Raw genomic sequence first — 24,057 nt, 5'->3', positions numbered from 1 at the left:
CCCTGGGAAGGCTGCTGGACAGTATGGGGGCCCTTTCAGGATTCAACAACGTTTCGGCCTCCTCAATTAGAGTGCCACCTTTGCTGTGCAGTTTTCGACAGCATGTTTTGCAGTTCTTTTCTGTTTGATAGGGCCCTGTAAAAGTTCAGCTGCCTTTCTCTTTTCCATTGTAAAATGACAAGGCCTTCACAACTATGCGTTCCCCCTCTCATAAATCCAAGAGAGATAAAATCGAAAACAAGTCAATTGGGTCCCTTTTATAGCCAAAAGAACATAGGTGATCGAAGTTGATCAAAATATGCATGAAGAGACGACACAATACGTTGATAATAATCAAATGTTTTACATTCTGCATGTCGTGTCCTGAATCCCCAGATTTAATTCATGGGACAGATCTTGTGATCATGGTTATGTGTCAATCCTAGAGCGTGGAAAGGCTGGGATGGCCATACTCACTTGGTTCAAATTAAAGGTTAAATCATAGGAAGTTGTATTTTCTATTTATGGGAATATATTGTCTTGTATATTGTCTCGTTGAATATGATCACATAAAAGGCCTAGGTATACGTTGTAGGAGCCAATTAAGGAGGACCAGATACTGCAATCTAATTAACTGTGATATGCAGACTATACATTTCAGATGTTTCTGTGCAGCTTCTAATCAAAATGTATTAATTAAACGGAAATCATGGCTGCCCTGAAACGGTTAAACACAGCCAGAGAGGGAACCGTTTGTTTTGTTTTAATACACTGAGTGACTTCAAGTCAATGTAAGTCTTCTTTAGAGCCATCTATCACTGCAGCTTGACTCGGTTATCAGGTGCTGAGGTGTGTCATAATCAGACTGAATGAAGAGTGCTGTGCCCTGCATAAGTGAGGGCCACTTTACAGATGGGCCCGGGGCGACATCTGGTCACCTGGATTTATAAAGAGGTGCAGGCTCTAAAGCCAGTCACCCTCACGCCCCTTCGGGAGAAATGGGAAGCGGAATTCCAGAGGCCATTGCATGACAAAGAGTGGGACCGGGCATTAGAATTCCCCCAAAAAAGTGTCTCGCACTTATCGCTTTAAAAGCATACAGCTTCACATACTACATCGCGCCTATCTGACGCCCGAGAAGCTTCAACAGTATTACCCAAACACGCCCTTTACATGCCCCAGATGTCCAATGCCCGCCGCATCCTTTCTCCACATGTTCTGGTAATGCCCAACGCTTCACGCTTACTGGGCGCTTAATGCCGCTCTTCGCACAGTCACGGGGCTCACTGATATTCATACATGGGAGGCCAGCGCGTTAGGCATTCACAAGCGCAGTAAATCGCAAAAGCAGAGACGCGTTTTGCAGCCCTGGTGTTACTTCTGGCCAAACGGTGCATAGCAATGCACTGGAGGGTACCAGGAGGACCTCCGATGGCGGCCTGGCGGGGGGCGGTTGGCAAGTGGGGCACGGCAGAAGAGGAGGTGCTTCGTTCTGAAGAGCTTAAGGGTATCCGCAAGCATCCCATATCCATGTCATGGGCTATCCTATTACACTCCTTTAAACAGAAAGAGTCGGAGGAGCCACTGTCCCAGAGCGCTCGTGCCCTGTAGTGAATGCACGCGCCAGGGCTGTCCACTGCAGTCTACTAGCAGATCAGGCACCTGCGGGTCCCGGGTGGTAGCCCGAGGCACACAAACATTATAATGTTCCTAACCTGGTACTCTTACTTGCCCTCTCTCAGCGCCACGCAACCAGTTCCTTACTCCAGCTGTCTTAGTCCGCTGGCTCATATTACACTATGCCAATATAGTCACAGTGTACCCCAGTTCTACCTCCCAGTTTAGTAGAGTTCAAATCGTTATTCTCACACAAAGATGCAAGTCACCCACTGGGCTAGCGTTGAGAGCCTACAGTACAGGCCACAGACTATCTCACATGGACACATGCTCTATACCCACGTACCTACCCGCAGCAGTGATGTTGACTCATGAAAGATTGGATGGATTACATGATATGTCCAGGCTATAATACCAGTCACGATGTGCCCATAGCATGATGTTTATTTATGAGATCTCTGTTTTGAATGTACTGTAATATACAGTAAAATGTGAACAAATATGATTTATAAAAATAAAAAAAATCAGTGAGGGCCACTTGGCCCAGGCTAGTTGCTGGAGTTTAATTCACATTCATTGTGCTTGGCCCGTGCCAGGCAACTCGCTGAACCATGCTGTGGTTTAAGTTAACCAAACCATCTTAAGAGTCATCTTGAAGGTCAGTCATCAGTGTGTGGGCCGTACACAGCTCAGAATGCTCCAGAGTGGAGTCAGGACTCAGAGGTCATGCGCAATAGGGCAGGAGTGACAGGACTGCAGTACAAGCAGGAAGAGGGTGAGCCGCCAGTAAGAGAGATGCACCATCTAAGCACTGTTAAGCTTATGCATGGCATGTGACCTCTCTGATCCAATTGAAACAGTCCAGTTTCTATCAAACCAAAGCAAGGATGCAGGCTTGGTGTTGACCACTCCAGCATGGCTGAGTTGGAAGGCTCTCTCCCACTTCCTAGGCATGACGCGAAGTGTAGCATGAACATGATGGTTAGGGCGGGTCAATGCGCAATAAGATATGTTAAGGTGATGGGACATTTATCGCTGGGCATTCACGTTCATGGTCTTGCTTTATATATACTAAGTCAATCTGTCACTGTAGACAAGGAAGAAAAACAAGTTTCCCAAACCTGTGAAATAAGAGGCTGTGCTCAGCACAAATATTCAGAAACTGATCCTCTTTTATGTCTGGTGCACTAAATATAATCCCATTTCAGGTCAAAATCTCCACCCTTTGTCCTCGGGGGGGGGGGGGGGGGGGGTAGCTTTTGCTCTTCTGTGGTCCACTACTCAACACTCTGATATCAGTTCTATCAGTTACTTCTTTTGTTCATATAGTTTATATAAGAAACTGTATTTATGGATGTTTTTGTGAGTTTAAGGACCAATTGGTCTAAACAAATATTCATTTTGACTGACTGAAAATACTCTGATACCAGTTCTGTGGGTGTGATATTGATACTTTTAAAGCTTTTAGTGGTTTTCTGGGGCCGGTTAAACCCGCTTCTAACCTGAAAAATAAAGACATATTTTATGATGTGTTGCCAAGCACAATCTCTGTTTGAATTTGCTGCACATTGTGAACAGTTACAATTATGATCAGATTTTCACATATTAGTGCGGCTTACTGTTTTATTGCGTTCCAGACTTGGCTTCCATCATCTCTATAAAAATAATAGGGAACGTCTTCCTTGCTTTCCATTCCTTTCATTTTTATCGAGTCGGGAAAGCAGATGGAGTCATATGTTAACTCTTTCATTGCTTTCGCAACTAGCTGTATATGTCCTCCACCACCTGTAGCATTTGCCTTTAAAATAAAACAAGCACATCTGTAAGTAAAATATCCTTTGTTAACCAAGCGTTCTTGCTTATGTCTTCAATATTTCAATATGTTGAGACACTGGTTCACTTTGACACTTTGGGCAAGTACGTCACCCAGCCTTGTAGGAAAAAGGAAGCTTTAGGTTCATCTAAAAGTTCATTAGTAGGCTACCAAGGAAAATGAGACACTGGGGAAACTGGGCAATACAGGAATAATGAAATACAATTGAATTAACTGGAGGCAGTGTACTTTTCAGGATTGTGGGGGCATGGGCAAGACAGACAGACAGACACACACACACACACACACACACACACACTTATATATTGTTTTCTTCTTAAAACAGATTTTATTGAGTTTCAAAGCAGCATCAAGAAAAGGACAGTAAGAATAGAAACTTCTAAAGTGGCATTAAGCACAATACCATTAAAAATAATCCAGCTGTAATATTTTCTAATCCCCAAAGTGAAAAACAGCAAAAAGTGGAATTGCAATTATTGCAGCATTTCTAAGCAGGGACCATCACTGATGGGCTACCCGGGGATGCCACCTGTGACGGGGATACAGGTCCTTCAAATAGTCCACTAAGGCCTCACAGGAGCTGTTCATATCCAGTGAGCCACGTCCCCACCTGCCCTCCTGGAGCAGGACTTCACTATCATACCCTACCCACCTCTCAAGCTCCCTATGCCAGGTTGCTGCCTGGACCTCCCAGGAGCCTTCCAATTTCTGGTGCTTTCCCTCTTTGACAGCATAAAGGCAAAGTCTTGAAATCTGCTTGTGGCCTTGGTCTTAGCATTGTGTGGAAACCAACGCAACAAGCAGTGTCCCGGGGAACAGGGGACCACCCTCTTGTTAATGTCGGCAACTGTGTTTGTGGTCTCTTCCAAGTAAGAAGCAAGCAACGGGCAGCTCCACAGCATGTGTAAGAATTCGGCTCCCACCTCCCCACATTTGTGGGCTCCAACTGTATTGAAATACCTATTCATTCTCCTGGGGATGAGGTACGTCCTATGTAAATCGCAGAAGTTGAGTAGCTTGAATCTGGCATTTCTAGATACCCTGGGGGTTCACTCCAGGAAAGTTGCCCAGTCACCCTCAGGTATGGGGATCCCCAGGTCTTGTTCCCATCAGGTCCGTAGGGTTTCTAGGGGCAGGGGCACGTCTTCTCTAATCACCCTATACAAACAGGTGACCGCTTTGAAAGTACTTGAGGAAGTGACTATGTATTGACAGCACTTATGACTCCACAGCTTCCACATGCCCACACCCCAGTGCTTACAGATCGCGACCCTCACCATCCCTTGGAGCAAAAAGTGACCCTTAAGGTAAATCAATCTGCCAGGGCCCACCAGTCTCCACCATGGGGTAGTAAGTAGCATACTCAGGAGCATGTTGTGCGAGTACAGGACTTGCACTTGTGTCTTTTGCAATCATCGAGCCCCACAGCACCACAGCACTTTAAATTCAGTGGTGCAGTCACTGAGAGGGAATTCCGTCCTCAGAAGTACCCCTGAACAACTGGTGAGGTTTGGGTATAAACCGTCCCATTGCACGCTCCAGTGTCAGTCTACTTGCCAACTACTGTGTGAGCCATTGGAGTTCCACCGCGAGGTAATGTGACTCAAACTCAGAAACTGCCATTCCTCCTTCTGCCACAGGTCACTGCAATGTTGTCCGAGCCACCCTTGTACAGACCAATCCCCATGTGAGAGTAGTAAATAGAGAGTCGAGTTCCGGAACAGTGCTTGAGGAATTCATACACTCATCACCACAAAGAAATACAGTAGTTGGGGGGAGAGCAACCATTTTATGCAGAGCTGCACATCCTACTGCGGATAAGGGGAGATTCTTCTAGAAGTAATTGATCAGTTTAAGTGCATGAATCGCCATCCCAACATTCCCGACCAATAGTCCACATGGTCGTAAAATACTTTAATTCCCTGATATTGTAAACATCAAGGGTTCCCACAGCAACAACTCTAGTAAGGATCGGGAATAGTCGCAACTTCTGCCAGTTGACCCTCATCCCAGATAGCAAGCCGAACTCCCTAGTAAGCATCTAGCACCCTCCAGATCCGTCATTGTATTCCAAGGAAGATTAAGAGATCATCTGTATATAATGAAATTTGGTAGTGTTGGTCAACGACCGCTATACCCCAGTATCGGTCTCAAGTTCTGGCATAGCTGGCCAGCAGCTTCTTTGCTAATGCAAAGAGAAAGGGCAACAAGGGCCATTCCTGCCTGGTTCCGCAGCCCACCCTATATCTCTCATAGATAATCCATCCAGTACAGACTCCGGCCGTGGAGTCCACATATAACGACCTATTCTAGGCTATAAATCTGCACCCCAAATGGAGGTGCTCCGTTACGCCATAAAGAAAGCCTCACTCTAAGCTGTCAAAAGCCTTCTCTATATCTACTGCAAATACAGTTGCTTCCCCACGGTCATAAGTATCGGCCTCCAGTAACCTCAAGAGTCTCCTGATAGTAATCGCTGTGTTGCGGCCAGGGATAAACCCAGCTTGATCAGGGTTTGTTCGTTTTGTTATGAAAGGGAGGAGTCTGGTTACGAGGACCCGGCTTAGAAGTTTAGAGTTGATGTTAAGCATCAATAATAGCCTGTAAGCCTTACAGTCATGCGCAGGCTTACCTGGTTCTAGCAATGGCACCACTAGTGCCTCGCTGGTGGAAGGCGGTAGACGGCCCTTATCTTTAGCTGCTTTGTAATAATCTACTAGCTTGGAGGCCAACTCGTCAGCATATGTGGCATAGAGCTCAACAGGGAACCGGTCTGTTTCAGGCGTTTTGCCTCATGAAAGTAAGGGTTTTAGGAAATCATTGATGGCACTACCTGCGTGCACTGAGGTGCTCGTGTAGAGGTCAGAGTAGTAGCAACTAAAATGTTGTCTGATATCTGCTTGCTTATGGAACCAGGTTCCCTGTTTCGTCTCTAGTGCCAAAATGACCGATCCCCATTTTGGGCAGTTAGCAAGCTAGGCCAAGAACGAGCCAGCGCGGTCTGCTCCACATTCTTCCTTAACATGTATGCTTTATAGTCAAAGCATCTAAGTTTCTCAACCTGTCCGGCCAATCACTCCTTTGCATCTAGCAATGCCTGTTGCAAATCTGAGCAACCTGGTCTACGCCGCTCTATGCCTCTCAGCGCCGCCTCCGAAGACACAACATAATTTAATAAAGTGCGTCTCACCCCCACCGATTCCGTAATGCGCTGTCTTAAGAGCATCCCACTCCATCCGAGTCTGGCAGCATTATCCTTGAAGTATTGCTGAATACAATCTTCAATGGTGTCCTGTAAGATCAGATCCTTTAAAGATTCGGGCTTTAATTTCCACATATGAATGCAGGGTCTTGTTCACTGTGCAGCAACATGTACCACAAACAAAGGGGTTAAGACTATTCGGGAGCACCTCGCCGGGTTCCCCATACCCCATCAGGAGGTAAGAAAAAGGAGCCCATTGTCCAGGGGGCCACAATAAATTTCCCGTGCCGCTCTGAGTTCCTGTGGTGGATCACACCCCAGATAATGAGCTTAGCCATCTCAACATATAATATCTAATCTATGTAAGTTCATCAGCAGTCCCAGGCATCACTTTGGGCAGTTCTGTGCCTGAGTCCCCAGATGAGCTGGCTCTGCGGTCAGAGTCTGTGTCTTGAGTGCCATCATCCGCCGCTGTGGATGTGGGGGTCACTCTGCTGCCAATCATTGTTGCAACTACTTTCATCGCTCTCTGCTGTTACTGTTGGACTTCCTCTCTGGATGGGGCTGCTCTGTTATAGCTGCTAGCTCTGCGCTTTGGCCTGGTCCTCGTAGATGTCCATCATGGAGATCTCTGGCTAGGACTGGGCTGTGGGTGTAGATCAATACAGTCCCATGTCTCCTGCAGGCTTTGGAAGAACTGCATTCCATCCGGAGTCGTCACTCACAGCTGGGCGGCAAACATCATGATGTGAGGCAGACCTAGTTGTCGGAGGTGCTGTTTTGCACCGAGGAAGGTGGAGTGCCGTTTTTGCTCTTCCCTAGTGAAGTCTGGGAATATCATAACTTTGCTATTTTCTACTTTTAAGGTCCCCTTTCTGCCTAGCTTGGCTCAAAATATAGTCCTAGTCTTTATAATGCAACAGTCTGGCCACCACTGGCTGAGGCAGTGCCCCGGTGGTGGAGGCTACGCCGGCACTCTGTGCACTCTATCTAGGGCATAAAATGGAGAGAGACCCTCTGTCACCACTTCCTCGTACAGCCAACGATCTAGGTAGACTAGCATGCTGCCCCTCTCCACACACTACAGCAGTCCTAACACCCTGATTTTATTTTCACCCAATCTGTTCTCAGCATCTTCTCCCCTGAGCTCCAGTGTCTGAACCTTTGCCTCCATGTTGATAAGTCACTCTTTCACTGACACTAGCACTAGTGGGATCTCCCCTAATTCTCTCTCTACTGTTGTGACTCGTCTCACCAGTTGTCAGTGGTCATTTTACAAGATTGCCATGTCTGCCACCAGTGTGTCAATCTTTGTTCCCAATACTTTCCTGGAGGCTGCTGAAGCTTGCAGGATATCATGGAGAGTGGGGGCCCCCCAGGAGGTCCTGACCATAAGGCAGATGCCCCAAGTTCATGTGGGGGTTCAGCAGGATCTTCCATGATCGAACCCCCAGTGCCCGTCTCATTTTTTCTAGAAGCTTTTCCCATAGTGCTAGGTGAGTAGTGAGATGTAGAGCAGGTAGAGTATTATGTCCCCATCCCTGTGACAAAGGACAAGGAGAATGTAAATTCTGTGAGAGGTAGGAGAGAGCCTCAAAAAGCAGAGGCTAAACATCAATGATGAGGATGAGGGAGTCCAGGGTATTGAGTGGAATGTCTTTAGTGGCGTTCTCAGGACACCCCCTCACAGGTCAGTATGTTCAGACAGTGGCTCCCATTGCACCAAGGTGACGCCTATTGCAACAGCGAGGCCAGTAGGCAGCAATGCAGGCTCTAGTGACTCACCATGGTTCTGTGGATAGAGATCCTCAGCCAAAACGGCTCAGGGCAACAACTGGGGACTGCGACCAGCCTGCGGTTGGATTCCCTATCCTACGGAGGGCCTCAGCTCTCATCGGAGCCCATTGGGGGAGCGAGAAGGCGAGCACTATTGTCCAAGGCCCCTCAATCACAAGAGCACTGAGGTAGTGGCCAAAAGTGTGTCACATGCCTTAATTTAGCAGGACACACTGCAGAAAATGATCAGCGCCAGTCTCCAGGGGTCATGGAAACAACAGGTGCACTGGTTCACATTGTAGTTCCAACTCACCCTCAGGCCCCAAATCACCAGTACCACCAATGTGGAAAGATATGATAAAGCATAATACAACTTCTGATAACATAGCATAGCACAGCACAGCACAACAAACCATATCACAACACATCATAATAAAGGCAGCATAGCGCTGCACAACATAACAAACCAGACCCTAACATGGCACAGAATGACACCTGTGACATGCTCTAAAATAGCACATCATAACAAAACACAGTAAAGCATGATTCAACATAACATAACGTACACAGCTGAACAGGGCCCAACATATCACAACTCGCCAGGGTTGTATGATGTTACAACGCATTCCGTTGCAACGCATGCCTTTACCACGCATGCGTTACAACGCGAATGCCATTCCGACGCATAACCTTTACCACGAATATTCCTTTACCAGGCATATTTTTACAACGATTTTCGTTGTAAATTCATGCATGGTAAGGGCATACTCTTGGTAAAGGTTATTCCCCCACCCCTAAAACCTTCTTACAAATACCCCTCCCCTGCCCTTAACCCTAAAATCGGACCCCTGCATTTTTTTTAAATCTAAAATTCCCCTTACCTCTCCTCGTCGTCTCGTCTGTCGTCTCTTCTCCATGATCTTCGTTGTTGACGTCGCACGTCGTAAAGAGGAAACGTAAGTGTCTTTCCGTTTCCTCTAACGACGTTGATTGCCTCCCGATTGCCTCCATGATCGGTACTTTTTCAGGTGCATTTTTTTGGGCGGGGAGACCCCCAATCCCCCTTTTTTTTTCACACGCATTTTTTGGGGGGGGGGAGAGACGCCCCAATCCTCCTTTTTTAATTTTAGCTTTTACCACACATGCCTTTAGTACGTATCTCGTAGTAAAGGTATGCAAGGTAAAGGCTATTCGTGTTAACCACGCATGCATTGTAATACATGCGTGGTTATTGTTATGCATGGTAACGGCCGCGTTGTAGTGGCCGTTTCCCCACACCAGAAGATACTATTGTATAGTACACCATGCTACAACATAGCAAATCCTAAAGTGACAACATATAACACTGCACAACACAACATAATGCAACCTGACAGCGTGCACTCTAGCAAGGCACAACACCACGACATACCATAAAATAACACAGCGTAGTACAGCATGTTGCAAATTGACCCTTGCTAACATAGCATAGGTTTGCTTGACAGAATAACAAACCCTAACATAGCACAGTATAACATAGCATAACACATCATAACACACCTTAAGATAATTCAGCATAGGACAGCAAAGCAGACAACACCCCAACATAAGACAGAATGGCACAGCTAAACACAACAAAACATAAGCTGACAACACAGCATAACATAGTGACAAATAGCATACTATAATATAACAGACTAGCATGCATGACACATCATAACCCATGATAAGATGACACAGCATAGGACATAGCAACACAACAAAACAGATCTTAACATAACAGCACAATATATCACTACACACCATAACACAGCATTCAGTTTCATTACACGGCATGATATATCATGAAATAACACAGCATGACACTGTATAGCATAACAAAACAAACCCTAAAATAACATCATAGCAAATCAGGACACAACATAACAAAATCTAATACAACACAGTGTAGCGCACTAACACAACTTAATACATCCTCCTGTAACAACCTATAGCAAAGCATGACAAAAACACTCTAACATATTACAGCATAGCATACAAAGATAGTTAACAGTGGTTATAAATTTGCTGCACATCAAAGATCAAGGTTTGTCAAACGTTGGTGCTACCAGGAAATCCAACACCCTGTTACCCAAAGATGTTACATCAGCTTTTGGGCGTAACAGAAAAATTATGCATCACACTCCTATCAATTAATATTGTAATCAAAACACTCCACAAGTTTTAAGTTGGCAGATCATTTAATGCTGGTTAATTTGTTCTAAGGTAGTTAGTTTTAAATCCCAATGGACTTTCTCTATGCTCATGTTGTGTTGCTGCCGCCAATGAAGCACGCAGGAGACCAGGTACGCTTATTTGGTACTTCTTTATTATTTTTATGCTCGGCCCAAAGGCACGTCCGTTCTCGTGCCTTGCTCTGCTGGACTCCATTCCACTCCCTGACTGGAAGTGGTGTCCAGTTGCCTCCCTGCCCTTCTTGTCCAGTGCAGGGTCCTAGTGCCCCTCACTCAGTCCACTACATCTCCCCCTTTCGTCACAAAGAAATGAGGAGAGAGAAAAGAGAAAAAGAGAGAAAGATAATGTAGATATACTGAGAAAAGAGAGAAAAGATAGCTCACAGTGAGGAAACAACACGTAGGCATTTCTCACTGCATTTCTTCAATAAGTCTCTTTGGCCTTCTGCTCGCTCTCTTTGGACAAGTCTCTTCCTGTTGTTCTTCTGCTCGCGCTTCATCCTTGTCTTTTCCTGTCCCGTTGTGATCCATCGCTTCATCTCCTCCGGTCGCAGTATCTTGGCCACTTTCATTTACGGTCTTCAGTCCTTTGAAGTAAGAACTTTTCCGTGTTATTCGGTGATGTTCTGACGCAGCCGTGATCATCGGGCCTTCACTTTTATTATCGTGAGAGGTTCCTTTGAGAACACGCTGTCAGATTTCCTTTGCTGTTGCTGACGCACAACCACTGCGTCTCCTTCTTTGAGGGCTGACGGGGTGGCGCACCGCCTGCCATCTGCATACACTTTCATCTTTTCTTTTGTCTCGTTGTCTTTGGTTGGGATTTTGCCATGCTCTGGTGACTCTTTTGCTTCTATCTGTGGGAGCCTTGTCATGCTGGTCCTTCCCAGTACTAACTCAGCCGGACATTTTCCCGTCGAGCTGTGTGGTGTGTTTCTGTAGTCTCGTACAATCTGACATAGCGCTTGTCCGATGGAGATCTGCGCCAGCTCTGCTCATTGCACCGCTTTCTTGATGTTCCCCATGAACCGCTCCACCATGCCATTCGCTTGTGGCCACAGCGGCGTTACCTTCCGGTGATTAATGCCCAGGTAGGCCATGAACTTTCAGAACTCTTCTCCTGAAAATGGAGGACCATTGTCCGTATTTAGTGTTTCTGGGAGCCCCAAGCCGCAACGATGTCATCCATTATTGGCAGCGTCGCTGTTGCTGACGTTGATGACACGTGTCGCACTAGGGGGAACCGGGAGTACTCATCGATGATCACGAGCAGGTAGGTGCCCGTGTCTATTGGCCCAAAGAAGTCAGCCGCCAACGTTGTCCACACCGCCTTTGGAAGTTCTGACATTTGTAACGGTTCAGGATTGGTTTGTTGTCCTGTTACTGTAAGGTTTGCGTGGCCCTGTCCTGTTTTCCGCAGCGAAAGCGGAAACAACCTGGTTTTTCCCCGCTAGCAGCGCGAGAACGCTCAAGGACTACATGTCCCATGAGTGTTAGCGGCAGCTCGGCATGCGCGTGCAGTTTCGGAAGTCTTAATAGAGCCCTTCTGCCCTGGCGGCATTGCCGATTATTTTGTTTGCAGAGACGTCTTTGGTTATAGTTGTAGCAGTTCCTGCCCCTGATCACGGTTCCAGTACGGCGGTCGGAGGAGCTCTCCGGATCATCAACGCTTGAAACGCGCCTCATAAGAAAGGTCCCGGTGAGAGTAAACCAGTTAAGACCTTTGTTTGGCAGACTCGGGATGGTACGGTAAGGGTGCAGTGCACCACAACAGTTCCAGACGTGCCCAGCTCGGTCACAGACGTTTATGGTGAAATCTTGCATAATATGGATTGAGTTTGAACAAAGATATTTTTTCAGATCTTTTGGGTACGCATGAGCAGAATTGTTAATTGGCATAGCGTTCTCTTTATTGCACTTGGTGTTCCTCCTCGTTGCGAGTAACAGGAATACCTGTGCCTAAGCATTATACGTGCCTACTCAAAAACAACAGACTCGTATGGGTCAAACACGAATTGTTCACCTGGAGTGAACAAAGACTGCCTTTGTTTTGTTTGTGAAACACTCTGTTTACCTGTATGTGTGGAACTATACAGTCTCAAGGATGTGAGATCGCTAAATTGTGTTCTTATGATTGTGTATCCTTAGCAGGGGATTGTGGATGAGACAAGACGGTCTCATACAACCTCTGTGACACCATACCAGAGAAGAATCTGGGTACGTTAAACGAAGAGGAGGGGTTACACATAGAGAGGATGCTCAGATAACAGCGCATGTCTGAAACTAACGCTGTCTTCTCCCTTGTAGTGGTGCGTGTGTGTGTTCTTGGTTGTGACGAGGCCTTGTTTTGCCGGCCTCTGGTTCTTGGGCACGTGACCAGAAACCTGTGGAACCACACATATCCTTATTTTTCTTTACAGGTGGTTATTCTTAGTACTTTGCGCTAACAAAAGGTGTAGGGGCAGAGAATGTTGGGGTTAACTGGACAATAACGGTGTTATCTTTGTGTCTTTACAGGTCTCCTTCCCTGCTGTCCCCTCCCTTTCCTTCCTTCCCTCGCTCGATCGCTTCACTGATCTGCGCTATAATAGCTCTCAGACTTGAAGCTATCGAGAGGTGGACCATAATGAGCATCATTCTGATCCTGAGGAGTTGAGGAGCCTGACAGTTATTTGACAGATGTGGCACGTCGCAATGGTGTCTTCCACCATTGTGTCCAGGCCAGGCAACCATACTTTTTCCCTTAACATCTTTTTCGTTGCCACCATTCCACGGTGTGACTCGTGTGCCACGTTGACAGTGTCTCCTTAGTGAACTTGGTATCACTATCTTTGTTCCCCGCATCACTATTCCTGTTTCTGTCTCCGATAGTTCTTCATGTACTTTCTTTAGTGCCAGCATTTCCTCCTTGTTTACTTTTACTCTCCAGGTGCAATAGCTGTTGATGTGTCTCCATCTCTGCATCCTTGACGTTTCTTTGGCCAGCCACAGGGTGGCATCTTTTTCCGTTTCTTGCTCTAGTTCCGCTAGTGTTATTGGCGCGGAGTGCTTTGTTTCAGTACGAAATTGAGGTATTCCTCAGCCATTGATGCGATCTCTGGTGACTGTGGTAGAGGGTGTCTCGACATATAGTCAGCCGGGTTGTGTTATTTTTCCGGCTTATGCACAGTTTTGAAGTCGGAGTCCATCAACCTTATGCCCCAGCGCTCAATGCGTGGTGGCATCTTCGCTGATGGATTGCCATAGATTGTCACCAGAACCTGATGATCAGTGATGATGGTGAACGACTTCCCATAAATGAACATGTGATAGTGTTCACACGCCCATACCACTGCTTTCCTTTTCTGGTTGCAAGTATGCCTTTTCAATGTCAGACAAGCTTCTGCTTCCATATGCAACAATCCTCCTTGGTGAATCTCTCCACGGCAGGTGTTGTGCTAGTATCGCTCCTAGCCCCACTGGGCTGGCGTCTACCGTCAGTTCCGTGCATAGCAGCGGGTCAAAATAGACAAGGTGATCTACGGTCATTACGGCCTCTCTGATCGCTTCAAATGCCCAGCTGCAGTCCTGTGACCACAGGAACTTCTGCCCTTGTTTTGTTAGCTCTCGGAGCGGTTTCCTCACAGTGGCGAAGTCCTTGATGTAGCGAGCACAGTAGCTGGCAAGCCCTAGAAATGACCTTACTTCTGCGACATTCTTGGGAGGATTCGTGTTTTTCAGTGTCTCTACTTTGCTGGGATCTGGCCTCATCCCTCTCTTGGAGAAGATGTGTCCGAAGAACACCAGTTCACTTCTCCCCAGTTCACACTTGTCAGTGTTCAATGTTAGTCCCGCTTGTTCCCGCTGTAGGCATACTTGATGCAGTGCTTTATCATGTTCCTCATCTGACCGCCCAAATACTAGGATGTCATCACTGTAATTTAGGCTGCTCTTCACCGGCCTTATCACCTGCCTTATCGTTTCTTGAAATATTTCTGCAGCAGATGAGGTGCTAAAACTCAGTCTCTGGTAGCGAAACAGGCCCATGGGCGTCGAGAATGTGGTGATGTATCTTGACTGTTGGTCCAGCTCTAGTTGGTGGTACCCTTTGCACAGGTCTAGCTTGGAAAATTTACAGGCTCCCGTAAGACAGCTGATCATCTCGTTTAGATGTGGCCCCGGGTGACGCTCTCGCTCTATTGCTGTATTCGGTATCCTCATGTCCACACAGATGCGGATCTTTGAGGTGTTCTTTTTCGGGACTGCCACTATTGGAGACACCCATGGCGTTGGTCCTTCTGCCAGCTCAATGATGTCCTGGGGCAGTAGGCTTTGAATTTTTTCTTCTACTTGCGGTTGTAGGTGTACCGGTACTCGCAGATGATGCTGTGCTACTGGTTTGATTGCCTCGTTGATGTGCAACGTGATCTGTTTCCCTTTTAACTTTCCTAGGCCCTTCAGGAGGGCCGGATGTTCCTGCAGAATGTTCCCTTTTTCCGACATGTGGTATGTCATCGCCAAAAGACCCATCACTTGCGCCGAGCCGTTGGTTAGCAGGCACGGTGCTGGGACGTCACCTCTCAGCACGTGTACCTCTTCTTGGCATGATCTTTCTTTGAATGTTAGCGTCTCTGTGAACTTCCCCATGTTCTCTACCGGCTTCGAGGAGCCCCAGGTGAATACATCAACTGTGGACGGTGCTAGCTGCCGCCTCACTTTCATTTTCATATACTCTGACATGCACATGATGTTGCATGTGGCCCCGCTGTCGAGCACAAACTGAGTGCTATGCCGTTCTACTTCAATGTCCACGGTTGCGGTTTTCTTTATTCTTTCTTTAGCTGTGAGATGAATGTGTTCTGGTCTTTGGTCTGCCTTGGGGGCGTCGGACATGAGGCACAGTCGTGCTACACTCACAGGTGCTGCTGTTTCTTCCAACTCGTCAGAGGAACTGTGATTCGCCGTTTCCTTGTGCCGGGCTTTCGGACGTCCGTGCTCTCGCCCCTCTGCCTCGCTCGCTTCTGAACTGCCTGCTCATGCAGGCGCTTGCGAAGTGATTGTCTCGGTTGCATTTCCTGCATCTCTGGCCCATCGCCGGGCATGAACCAACATGCGGAAAGTAGAGTCCGCACCTATAGCATGATGTTTGTTCATTTTTCTTTGCGGGCGAGGCCACCGGGTATTCTTTCTTCTTGATATTTCCTGTGACACGATTTGCCTGTTCCACTCTTTTCTCCTTCCCCAGCTGCATCTCTTTGGCATGTGCTGTCGCTCTCGTGTCCGCTCGAGCCATTGTTAGTATCTTCTCCAGGGTTGTCGGTTCTTTCAGGACACGTGCACGGAACTCCACAGATTGACAGCCTTCAATGATGCGCAGTCTGATTGCTTGCTCATTGTCGAACTTGTCAAACTCGCAGTATGTGACCAGTTTCGCAGTCGTGTCGCGAAGTCATCAAAGGACTCCTCTGTTCTCTGACACGCTGTGTTGAAAGTGTATCTCTCAAAGTCAATGTTCAGTTGCGGGTCAAATTTCGCTGTTAGACACTGTATCACCCCTTTGTAGGTCGCTGTTTGCTTGCTGGGAAATGTTATGAGCAAATCCTCCACTTCATCCCCTGCGAGATTCAGAAGGAGGTCCATGTGTTTGCTGTCTACCACATCCGTGGCGCGCATGTTGCGCTCAAACTGCCTAATCCACTTTCCCACCGGATGCCAGCTTGTGGTTTCGATAGGCTGAACCATTTTTTTCGATGTGTGGCTCTTGTGCGGGCCTTCTTTCTGTCCTCCCTCTCCGTCTTATGGTGACAGCGATGCTTCTACTCTCTTTACTGCTGTATTGTTACTTTTCCATTCACTGTCTGTATTTTATTTTATTTATTGTTTTTTTTTTTTTCACTTTTCCTTTACTGCACCTTTGTGTTCTACTTCAAATCGGTCTCCTGGCCTTTTTTTCACTTTTCCTTTGCTCTTTACTTCATTTCCTAACTTCAAAATGGCCTCCTGCCTTCCTCATTCCTTATTGGCTTATTTGCCTGTCTTTAAAATGGCCACCGCATCTCGCGAGACCGAGATTTCTGGTGACTGACTTCAAGATGGCCACTGTTGCTTCTTGCACGCTGATTGGCTGTTCCCGCCTGACCCCAAGATGGCCGCCGCGTTGACACTAAATTTGGCTTTGAATCTACGCGCGAAGGGGGGCTCTTCTCACTGCAGCAGCGGCTGGACACGGTCGGGTGCACCGTGATGCCTTCGCTTTCCTCCGTTTTCCAATCGCTTCCAGGCGGGTGGGGGGACTTCTTACTGTGTTTCTTCTGTCTTTCGCGCTCGGACCAGAGTGGGCTCCTGGCTCCGATGTCTCCTGCGACCGGGTGGACTCCGGTCTTCGCAGCTGTTCGCTGTGAGCACTTTCCTGCGGCGGTCGGACCAGGGTGGGCGCCTGGTTCCGTTTCTTTGTTGTTTCAAGGGACTGCGGTGCATGCGGTTGGTGGTGCTTCGAACTTCCCACCACTCCCGTCGCCAGATGTCGTGTTGTTGCCGCCAATGAAGCACGCAGGAGACCAGGTACGCTTATTTTGTACTTCTTTATTATTATTATGCTCGGCCCACAGGCACGTCAGTTCTCGTGCCTTGCTCTGCTGGACTCCTTTCCACTCCCTGACCGGAAGTGGCGTCCAGTTGCCTCCCTGCCCTTCTTGTCCAGTGCAGGGTCCTAGTGCCCCTCACTCAGTCCACTACAGCTCATATGAGAGCATGCGGGTATTCTGAAAGAATCATTTCCACCCTAAGTCAGTGTAATGTATGAGCAAAATAAACAGAGGAACACTGCTGAAAAAACTCACAAGGAACAGCAAACCAAATTTATGTTTGTTTCAAAATGTTTCCACTCAAAGATCTAATATCAAAAGCGTCATCAGTAAGCATTGGGAAATTTTACAAATCGAGAAAGATTTTGGCAATGTATTCAAAGATAAACCATGGTTTATATTTCAGCACTCGCACAACATAAAAGAAATATTATCCACCGAAAGGAATATAATGCCCACTGATAAATATAGGGGGACTGTGAGATGTGGTAAATGTTATCATTGTAAATCTATCTCTCATCCTTATATAGATCACAAAATTCTTTATAACCCTCAGCTACGTGTGGCACCAGAAGCTGCAGTTATGCTTTAAAATGCCCATGTGAACATTTGTATTATAGGTAAGACAAAAAGAAAAAGGAAAATCAGAAATACAGAACACAAAAGCAACATACAAAACAAGCAAAAACAAATCTAGAGTAGCCATGTACTGGAATGAACACAAACACACTATCGTCAAACTGCAGTTTCAAGTTCTCGAGGTGGGCAAGTTCAACCCTGAAATCAACATTAACAAAAGATTCTTACAATGACAAATTGTTTGGACTAAACTGTTAAATACCCTTCCACCCATGGAGTTGAATGACCGATTGGAAATGTCTTGTTTTTTATGATCGTATAATGTATTTAGCATTAGTTCGTTGCTGGACCATCTATTTTGTTGGCCACATGTTTCACATGTTCCTTTCACCACAACTTGTACATTGTCATTTTTCAAATTATGTTGTTGAGGATACAGTTCAGTTACTTCCCTGAAAGTGATCACAGTAGGTACTTCTCTACTGTTTCCACTCTTTCTGCTGTAGGCTTGAGATGGCAGTTGTCAATCATGTTTGATGTCTGTTTTTTCATCACAGCTGAAATATATGTTCCTTCCTTTTCTGGTTGGGACTGTTTTGGTTTCTCCTAAGGAAGCACCTTTTTGTTTTGTTCACACATTCTTCACCTTTGTCTATGCCAATGACCCTTTACAAGATGGCATTATTCTCTTGTTAACTCTTGTGCTTCACACTACAGAATTGCACAATTGTTTTTTCTGATAAGCACCACCCTCCACACAGGGTTTGGTCTGTGGTTCTTCTCAAATCCAATGGCGCCTGTTTTCATTTCATTCATAATGATTAGACAAACTAGCGGTTTAATGGCAGCCACTGTGGCATTCTTTTTACTCAACACTGATCAGCTTGTTTCCTCACACGTTGTTTTGAAGCGCATAGGGATATCTGAGGATAAGGTGAGAACCTGGGGTTCTTTTCAGTTTCGTGGCTCACACTATAGGTTTTCGGCACCACAGTGTTTTGCTGGAGGCTGCGTTTACACAGGTATTGTGTTCATTGTTTTACCTTAATTAACAACGGCTGTTTTTGTTGAACTATCTGCGAGTGAGCTTTCGCTGCTTTGTGCGCACACTGCACTGCATCACTGACTGGCACCTTTTGTTTTATACCACACGGTCCTGCTGGTCTGCACATGTTCGTCAGTTACAGCCTTTGGAACATGACACTGTTTTCTCTTCTATATGGACTGTGTCAAATGGAGCAGCATTCGTCGAGTTGCATGCCCTTCTATCTGTACTTTCGTGTTTGTTTACTTTTTAAAATATGGTCTTATGAGGTATATTGTTTGTTTATTATTTATGTTCACAGCAGTTTTCCCTGATGAAGGGCTAGCATTGGCCCATAATAGATAGGGGGTAAGATTTAATGCACTGGTTACAATGGCCCCTTGTGCAATAATTTATGTGCATTTGTTCCATTTACTTCCAACTTTTTGATCAAGAAAAAAAGTTATATAAATATGAATTTTCTGTGGATTGTGCTCTGCTAAATTATAAAAGCGCAAGCAACGTATGCTAAAAAAAATGTCTTGGTATTGAAACTGGACAAGCCTGTCTGGGCCGTTTGCATGACAGTGCGCTATTGGACTATTTTCATGCTTTGGAAATAGCATTTGCTGGACATATTCTTGATGTTTTGTCATCCATCCAGAAGGCACAAGTGAAGCAACACGTTTCGAGCAGGCACAAACAGCTTTCAAATTTACATGTCTAAATGTGACCTATAATTCAATGTACAGGCTCTTCTGATTGAAGCAAAGGTGTGATTTGTCCTCTACGAATTACATTGCTCAAAATGAATTCCATCTATGGAACCAAATTCTAGAGAGCGCTCTCTTTGATGCCTCAGGAAAATAAGAGACAAGCTGATTTTGAAAATACTATTGGGGTAAACTACTCCCGATGCACATATCACATTGGAAGGGGTCGAGACACCTGCCAGACCCCTGCCAGTTTTCCTCTTCTCTGCAACTATCACAGGGCCTGGTTCAGGGTTTGGTGGAGTGCTACTCTATCACAAAGATGGCACAGTAGTCTGCAGCCTTTTGTATGTGTGCTCCTGCCTGAACTACAGGTGTGCTGCTGCTGCGGCCAAAGTTCAATGTAAGACTTACTCCACTCACTGATGTTTTTCCTCTTCTGGATTTCCCATGGTTCCGTGCCTCAACATCTGTCGCATTCCCATTACACAACATGCAAAAAGATCCCCATGGGCAGTAGTTACACCCGTTAATATAATTCTTGTAATGGCCATCAAAGAAGCTTTTTTTACATTGGGTCTTCCTCACTTTGTCCAAGGACATCCCTATTCTCCACACTGGAGATGTTTCTGCCTTGATTCTTTGAGTACTCAGGTCTTGCTAACGAAGTGATGGGAGCCTCTTTTTTGACCATCCCTTTGCTTGTGGATGGTCATGGGTGAGAGGTTTGTATGTGTGTTTCTTTTTACATTGTTATTTAAAAATATAGAGTGCATATGACATGAGCTTGCACCAAATAGTAGCTGGATGAGTATGGAAGAAAATGAGTAATGAAGATTACTGATAAGTAATCCAATTATCTATTGCAAAGAGGAGGAAAATAGAAGTGGCTTCAGCAGATTTTGTGCTGTGTTTTCAAAGGAATTATATAGGTGGAGTGGCTTTTCTAACATACATTGTTGCATGTGGAGAGTAGGAGTGGTTTGGAAAGGTTACAGATTCTGTTTTCTAAATTAATTGTAGTATTGAGTGTGTAATGACCTTGGAATCATAGAGTGCCTTTTGTAAAATACATTGATGCAGGAGGTCCCAGAATGTCCACACATATCCAAAAACATGTAACAAAATGTGTAAAGTAGGAATTGCAGAAAGTTTTTTACCTTGTCAAATAGGCCATTTTCACAAATAAGCTGGTCTCGGGCTTTGGCATTTATAGCAATGGTGAATCTCACATGAGGAATTAAAAGCTGTGAAACAAAACAATATTAAATTCCATGAGGCGAGGCCTTAGGGCGAGTGTTAGTAAATGTCCTAAGAACCCAAGAAAGGCAATACTGGGCAATGTTGCACCTTACCAATTAGATATGTCACATTTATATTTTGGGGCAGTTAACTTGAAAAAGCATTTTTTTCAGACAGGCAACTGTTTACGGAAAATCGTAAATAGAATACTAGTCTATATTGGTTGGCTGAATGCAGTAAAAAGAAAAGAACAATACTTGATGTTGTAGTCAGGAATGTACATTTTAGAAAAAACACTCATCGTATTTTTAAAAAGAACATTTAGGGCCTCATGTAGGTAGCCAAATACCGGTCGGTAACGGCCGATTTTCGGTAATTATACCGTTACCGACCGGTATTTTGGCTATTGGTATGTAGGGGGACAAGTTTTGGCTTCGGAATTTACCGAATCGGTAAAATTACCGATTCGGTAATAATACCGAATCGGTAATGTTACCGAATCGGTAACTATTCCGAATCGGTAATTTTACCGATTCGGTAAATTCCGAAGCCAAAATCGAGATGTAGGGGGAGTGTGTGGGTGTGTTTTAGAGTCGGTATTTACCACCAACTTATAGTTGGTGGTAAATAATTAATGTATGTGTTGAAGCATTTTTACGCGCGTAGCAGTGTGCAATGTGGCATACATACATGCCCTTAGGGCATGTATGTGTGCCACATGTGCACACATGGCCGAATCAGGGGTGCAACAGGGTGTCAATGTGACACCCTGCCACCCTTTCATGTGTTCCCCCCATTACCGAATCGGTATTTACCGATTCGGTAATGAGGCATACCTTCCCATCAATGGGAAGGTATGCCTCATTACCGAATCGGTAAATACCGATTCGGTAATTACCGACTTGTAACGAATCGGTAAAAAATACCGACTCATTACCTACATACGAGTTACCACTTCTAAAATACCGATTCGGTATCGTTCGGTATTTTAGAAGTGGTAACTGGTATGCTACCTACATGAGGCCCTTAGTCTCGAGAAAGGAGATATGTTTGTAGCTCATCACTTCAAGGTACAGGTAACAATGGACCCTGATTGGAATGTGAATGCTTAGGTTTTGTTTACCTTTAATACACAGATTGCTGATACAACAATGGACAATGGTCAGGGCAGTAGAATTATATGATTCTTTAGCTGTGGAATTTACTGCATAATCCTAGTAACCTTGACAGTGGGAAAGCTCGGCAGATCAGTTGTCAGTATGTGGACGAACCCTATTATATCTCAGGGACCCATGGTATACTTTTCATATTTGATGAGTCGCTGTGAGATAAGACACCCAAACATGTAAACACGCAACAGATAGATAGATAGATAGAGAGATAGATATTCTGCAAATAAGAGCATACATAACAGGAAAGCATATATGTTATACCTGTCAGCCTTAGGGTGGTCTTCCCCCAAGCATTTGGCCTGCTTGCCTCCAATTTTTGCTTGTTTCATTTTTGTTGGCCTTAGGACTCTATGTACTTTAACACTGATAACCAGTACTAAAGTGCTTGTGCTCACTCCCCCAAACATGATTTGATTGACATATACCTAATTTGCATATACCATATACCCAGTGCCTGTAAATGAAATGCTACTAGTGGGCCTGTAGCACTTATTGTGCAAACCACCTAAGTAGCACTCTAAAACTTTTCCATGCCTGCCTCTGCAGCCTGAATGCAATGTCACGCTGCCATATTGACTTGTCATTTAAAACCCCTTGCCAAGCCTTAAACTCCCCTTTTATTACATATAACTCACCCCTAAAGTAGTCCCTTGGTAGCCCACATGGCAGGGTGCAGTGTAAGTAAGAGGTAGGACATGTACTTTTAATTTTTACATGTCCTGGAACAGGCAACTAGAGGAGTGGCAGCCTTCTGGGTAGTATTCACAGAGGCCTTGAAGGCAAATATATGTACAGCAGCTACACACGCCTCTCCTAATAACCTCATGAAACATTATAGGTTGCGTGTGGGACATAATGTTGCTACCACTTTTGGAGCCTCTGTTCTGGGAGTCCCGAAGGACTCCTGAGATGTGAGTCAACTTTCTTGTTACAGTAATAAATTAATTTTTGAATCATCATTTCGACTGAAATAGTTTCCTTGAAGCTGTGCCAACGCGTATGTATCGGCTTATTTGTTAATGATTATAATGGGCAGCTCAGACAAGGAAGTAATGGCCTGTTATCTTCCAGTAATCTTTATTACTCCACGTCAAAGACCTCACTGTCACAGTCCAGTTGGCTTCAATGTTAGTTAGACTTGGGGAATCCAGGAAGTGAGGTTGGTGATTAAGATATTTATAGCCGTAGTGGAAAGCCATGACATGTCATTGTGGGGATGGGAAACAGGTATTTTATATCTACTTGGAGATTGTTTTGGTCGGAGGTTCATTTGCTCATATGTTAATGACTGTGACAGGGAGGCCGTTGACTCTGAGTAATAAAGATTACCGGTAGGTAAATGGCCATTAATACTGATACACACCAAAAATCATCTGACAGTAGCAGTCTCCAGAGATTCAATAGTTCCTACCCCATTCTCTTATGGAAAATCTTCCTCATGGACAATTTTTAAGACTCCACCATAACTGTAGTCATCAGTTGTATTTTGAAAAGCAGGCAGAGACACTTAGGGGTCAATTACGATGTTATTCATGTTATTCGGAAAGGCTTCAAAGGGTTTTCTGTTCGTCCAAATCCGATCCGGAACCCACCATTCCGTCCGACTCGGACACTTTTCCAAATGACCGATTATGATGGCAGGAAACCATTCGAACTTTCCAACTCGGTTCCGAAAGGCATTCGGAGTAACCGAGTCAGTCGGATCCGAATCGTAGCAGTCTACATACCATATTTTCAGCAGAACGATTAGAATGTTGGATTCGGCCAGCCTTTCCGAATCCGTTGTTCCGACACGGTTTGGCTGTCGGAATCTGACTTTGAGGGCCTGTAGCTGGCCCCCCTTCATTCGGGGGTATCCACATGGGGTCCATGGGGGTGCCCATGGGTCTCCCTTTCCATGCATGCACAGTATGGCAGGCGTCAGGGGGTGCCCGCCACAGGGTGCACGATGTTTCCCACCCTCTCCTTTCTTCAATGGGAGCCTGTGTAGTTGGTTGGAACACAGGCTCCCATTGAAGGCAATAGGAGTTTGACCGAATGGTCTTCGGACACATCGTAATCGGTCGGTCGGACTCCCCAAACCCGAGTCGGTCGGAAAGTATTCTGAAACCGATTCGGTTAGACTGCTTTCCGAATGACATTG

General features: G+C 45.6%; 1 protein-coding gene across 2 annotated transcripts in view; it reads right to left on the bottom strand.

Annotated features, from left to right (window-relative positions):
* The window catches only part of LOC146867160 (polyunsaturated fatty acid 5-lipoxygenase-like), an 854,256-nt gene that overhangs the window by 269,436 nt on the left and 560,763 nt on the right, over positions 1 to 24,057 (bottom strand). For both annotated transcript variants that reach the window (XM_085603708.1, XM_085603710.1), the window contains 2 exons: positions 20,661 to 20,747; positions 3,216 to 3,394 (listed from right to left, as the gene is read on the bottom strand). In XM_085603708.1, coding sequence (XP_085459834.1) covers positions 3,216 to 3,394; positions 20,661 to 20,747 — 266 coding nt within the window. The remainder of the gene's footprint in view (positions 1 to 3,215; positions 3,395 to 20,660; positions 20,748 to 24,057) is intronic.

This window comes from Triturus cristatus, chromosome 1_2, assembly GCF_964204655.1.
Source record: "Triturus cristatus chromosome 1_2, aTriCri1.1, whole genome shotgun sequence".
Lineage (NCBI taxonomy): Eukaryota > Metazoa > Chordata > Amphibia > Caudata > Salamandridae > Triturus > Triturus cristatus.
This window is presented reverse-complemented; position numbering and strand designations above follow the sequence as displayed.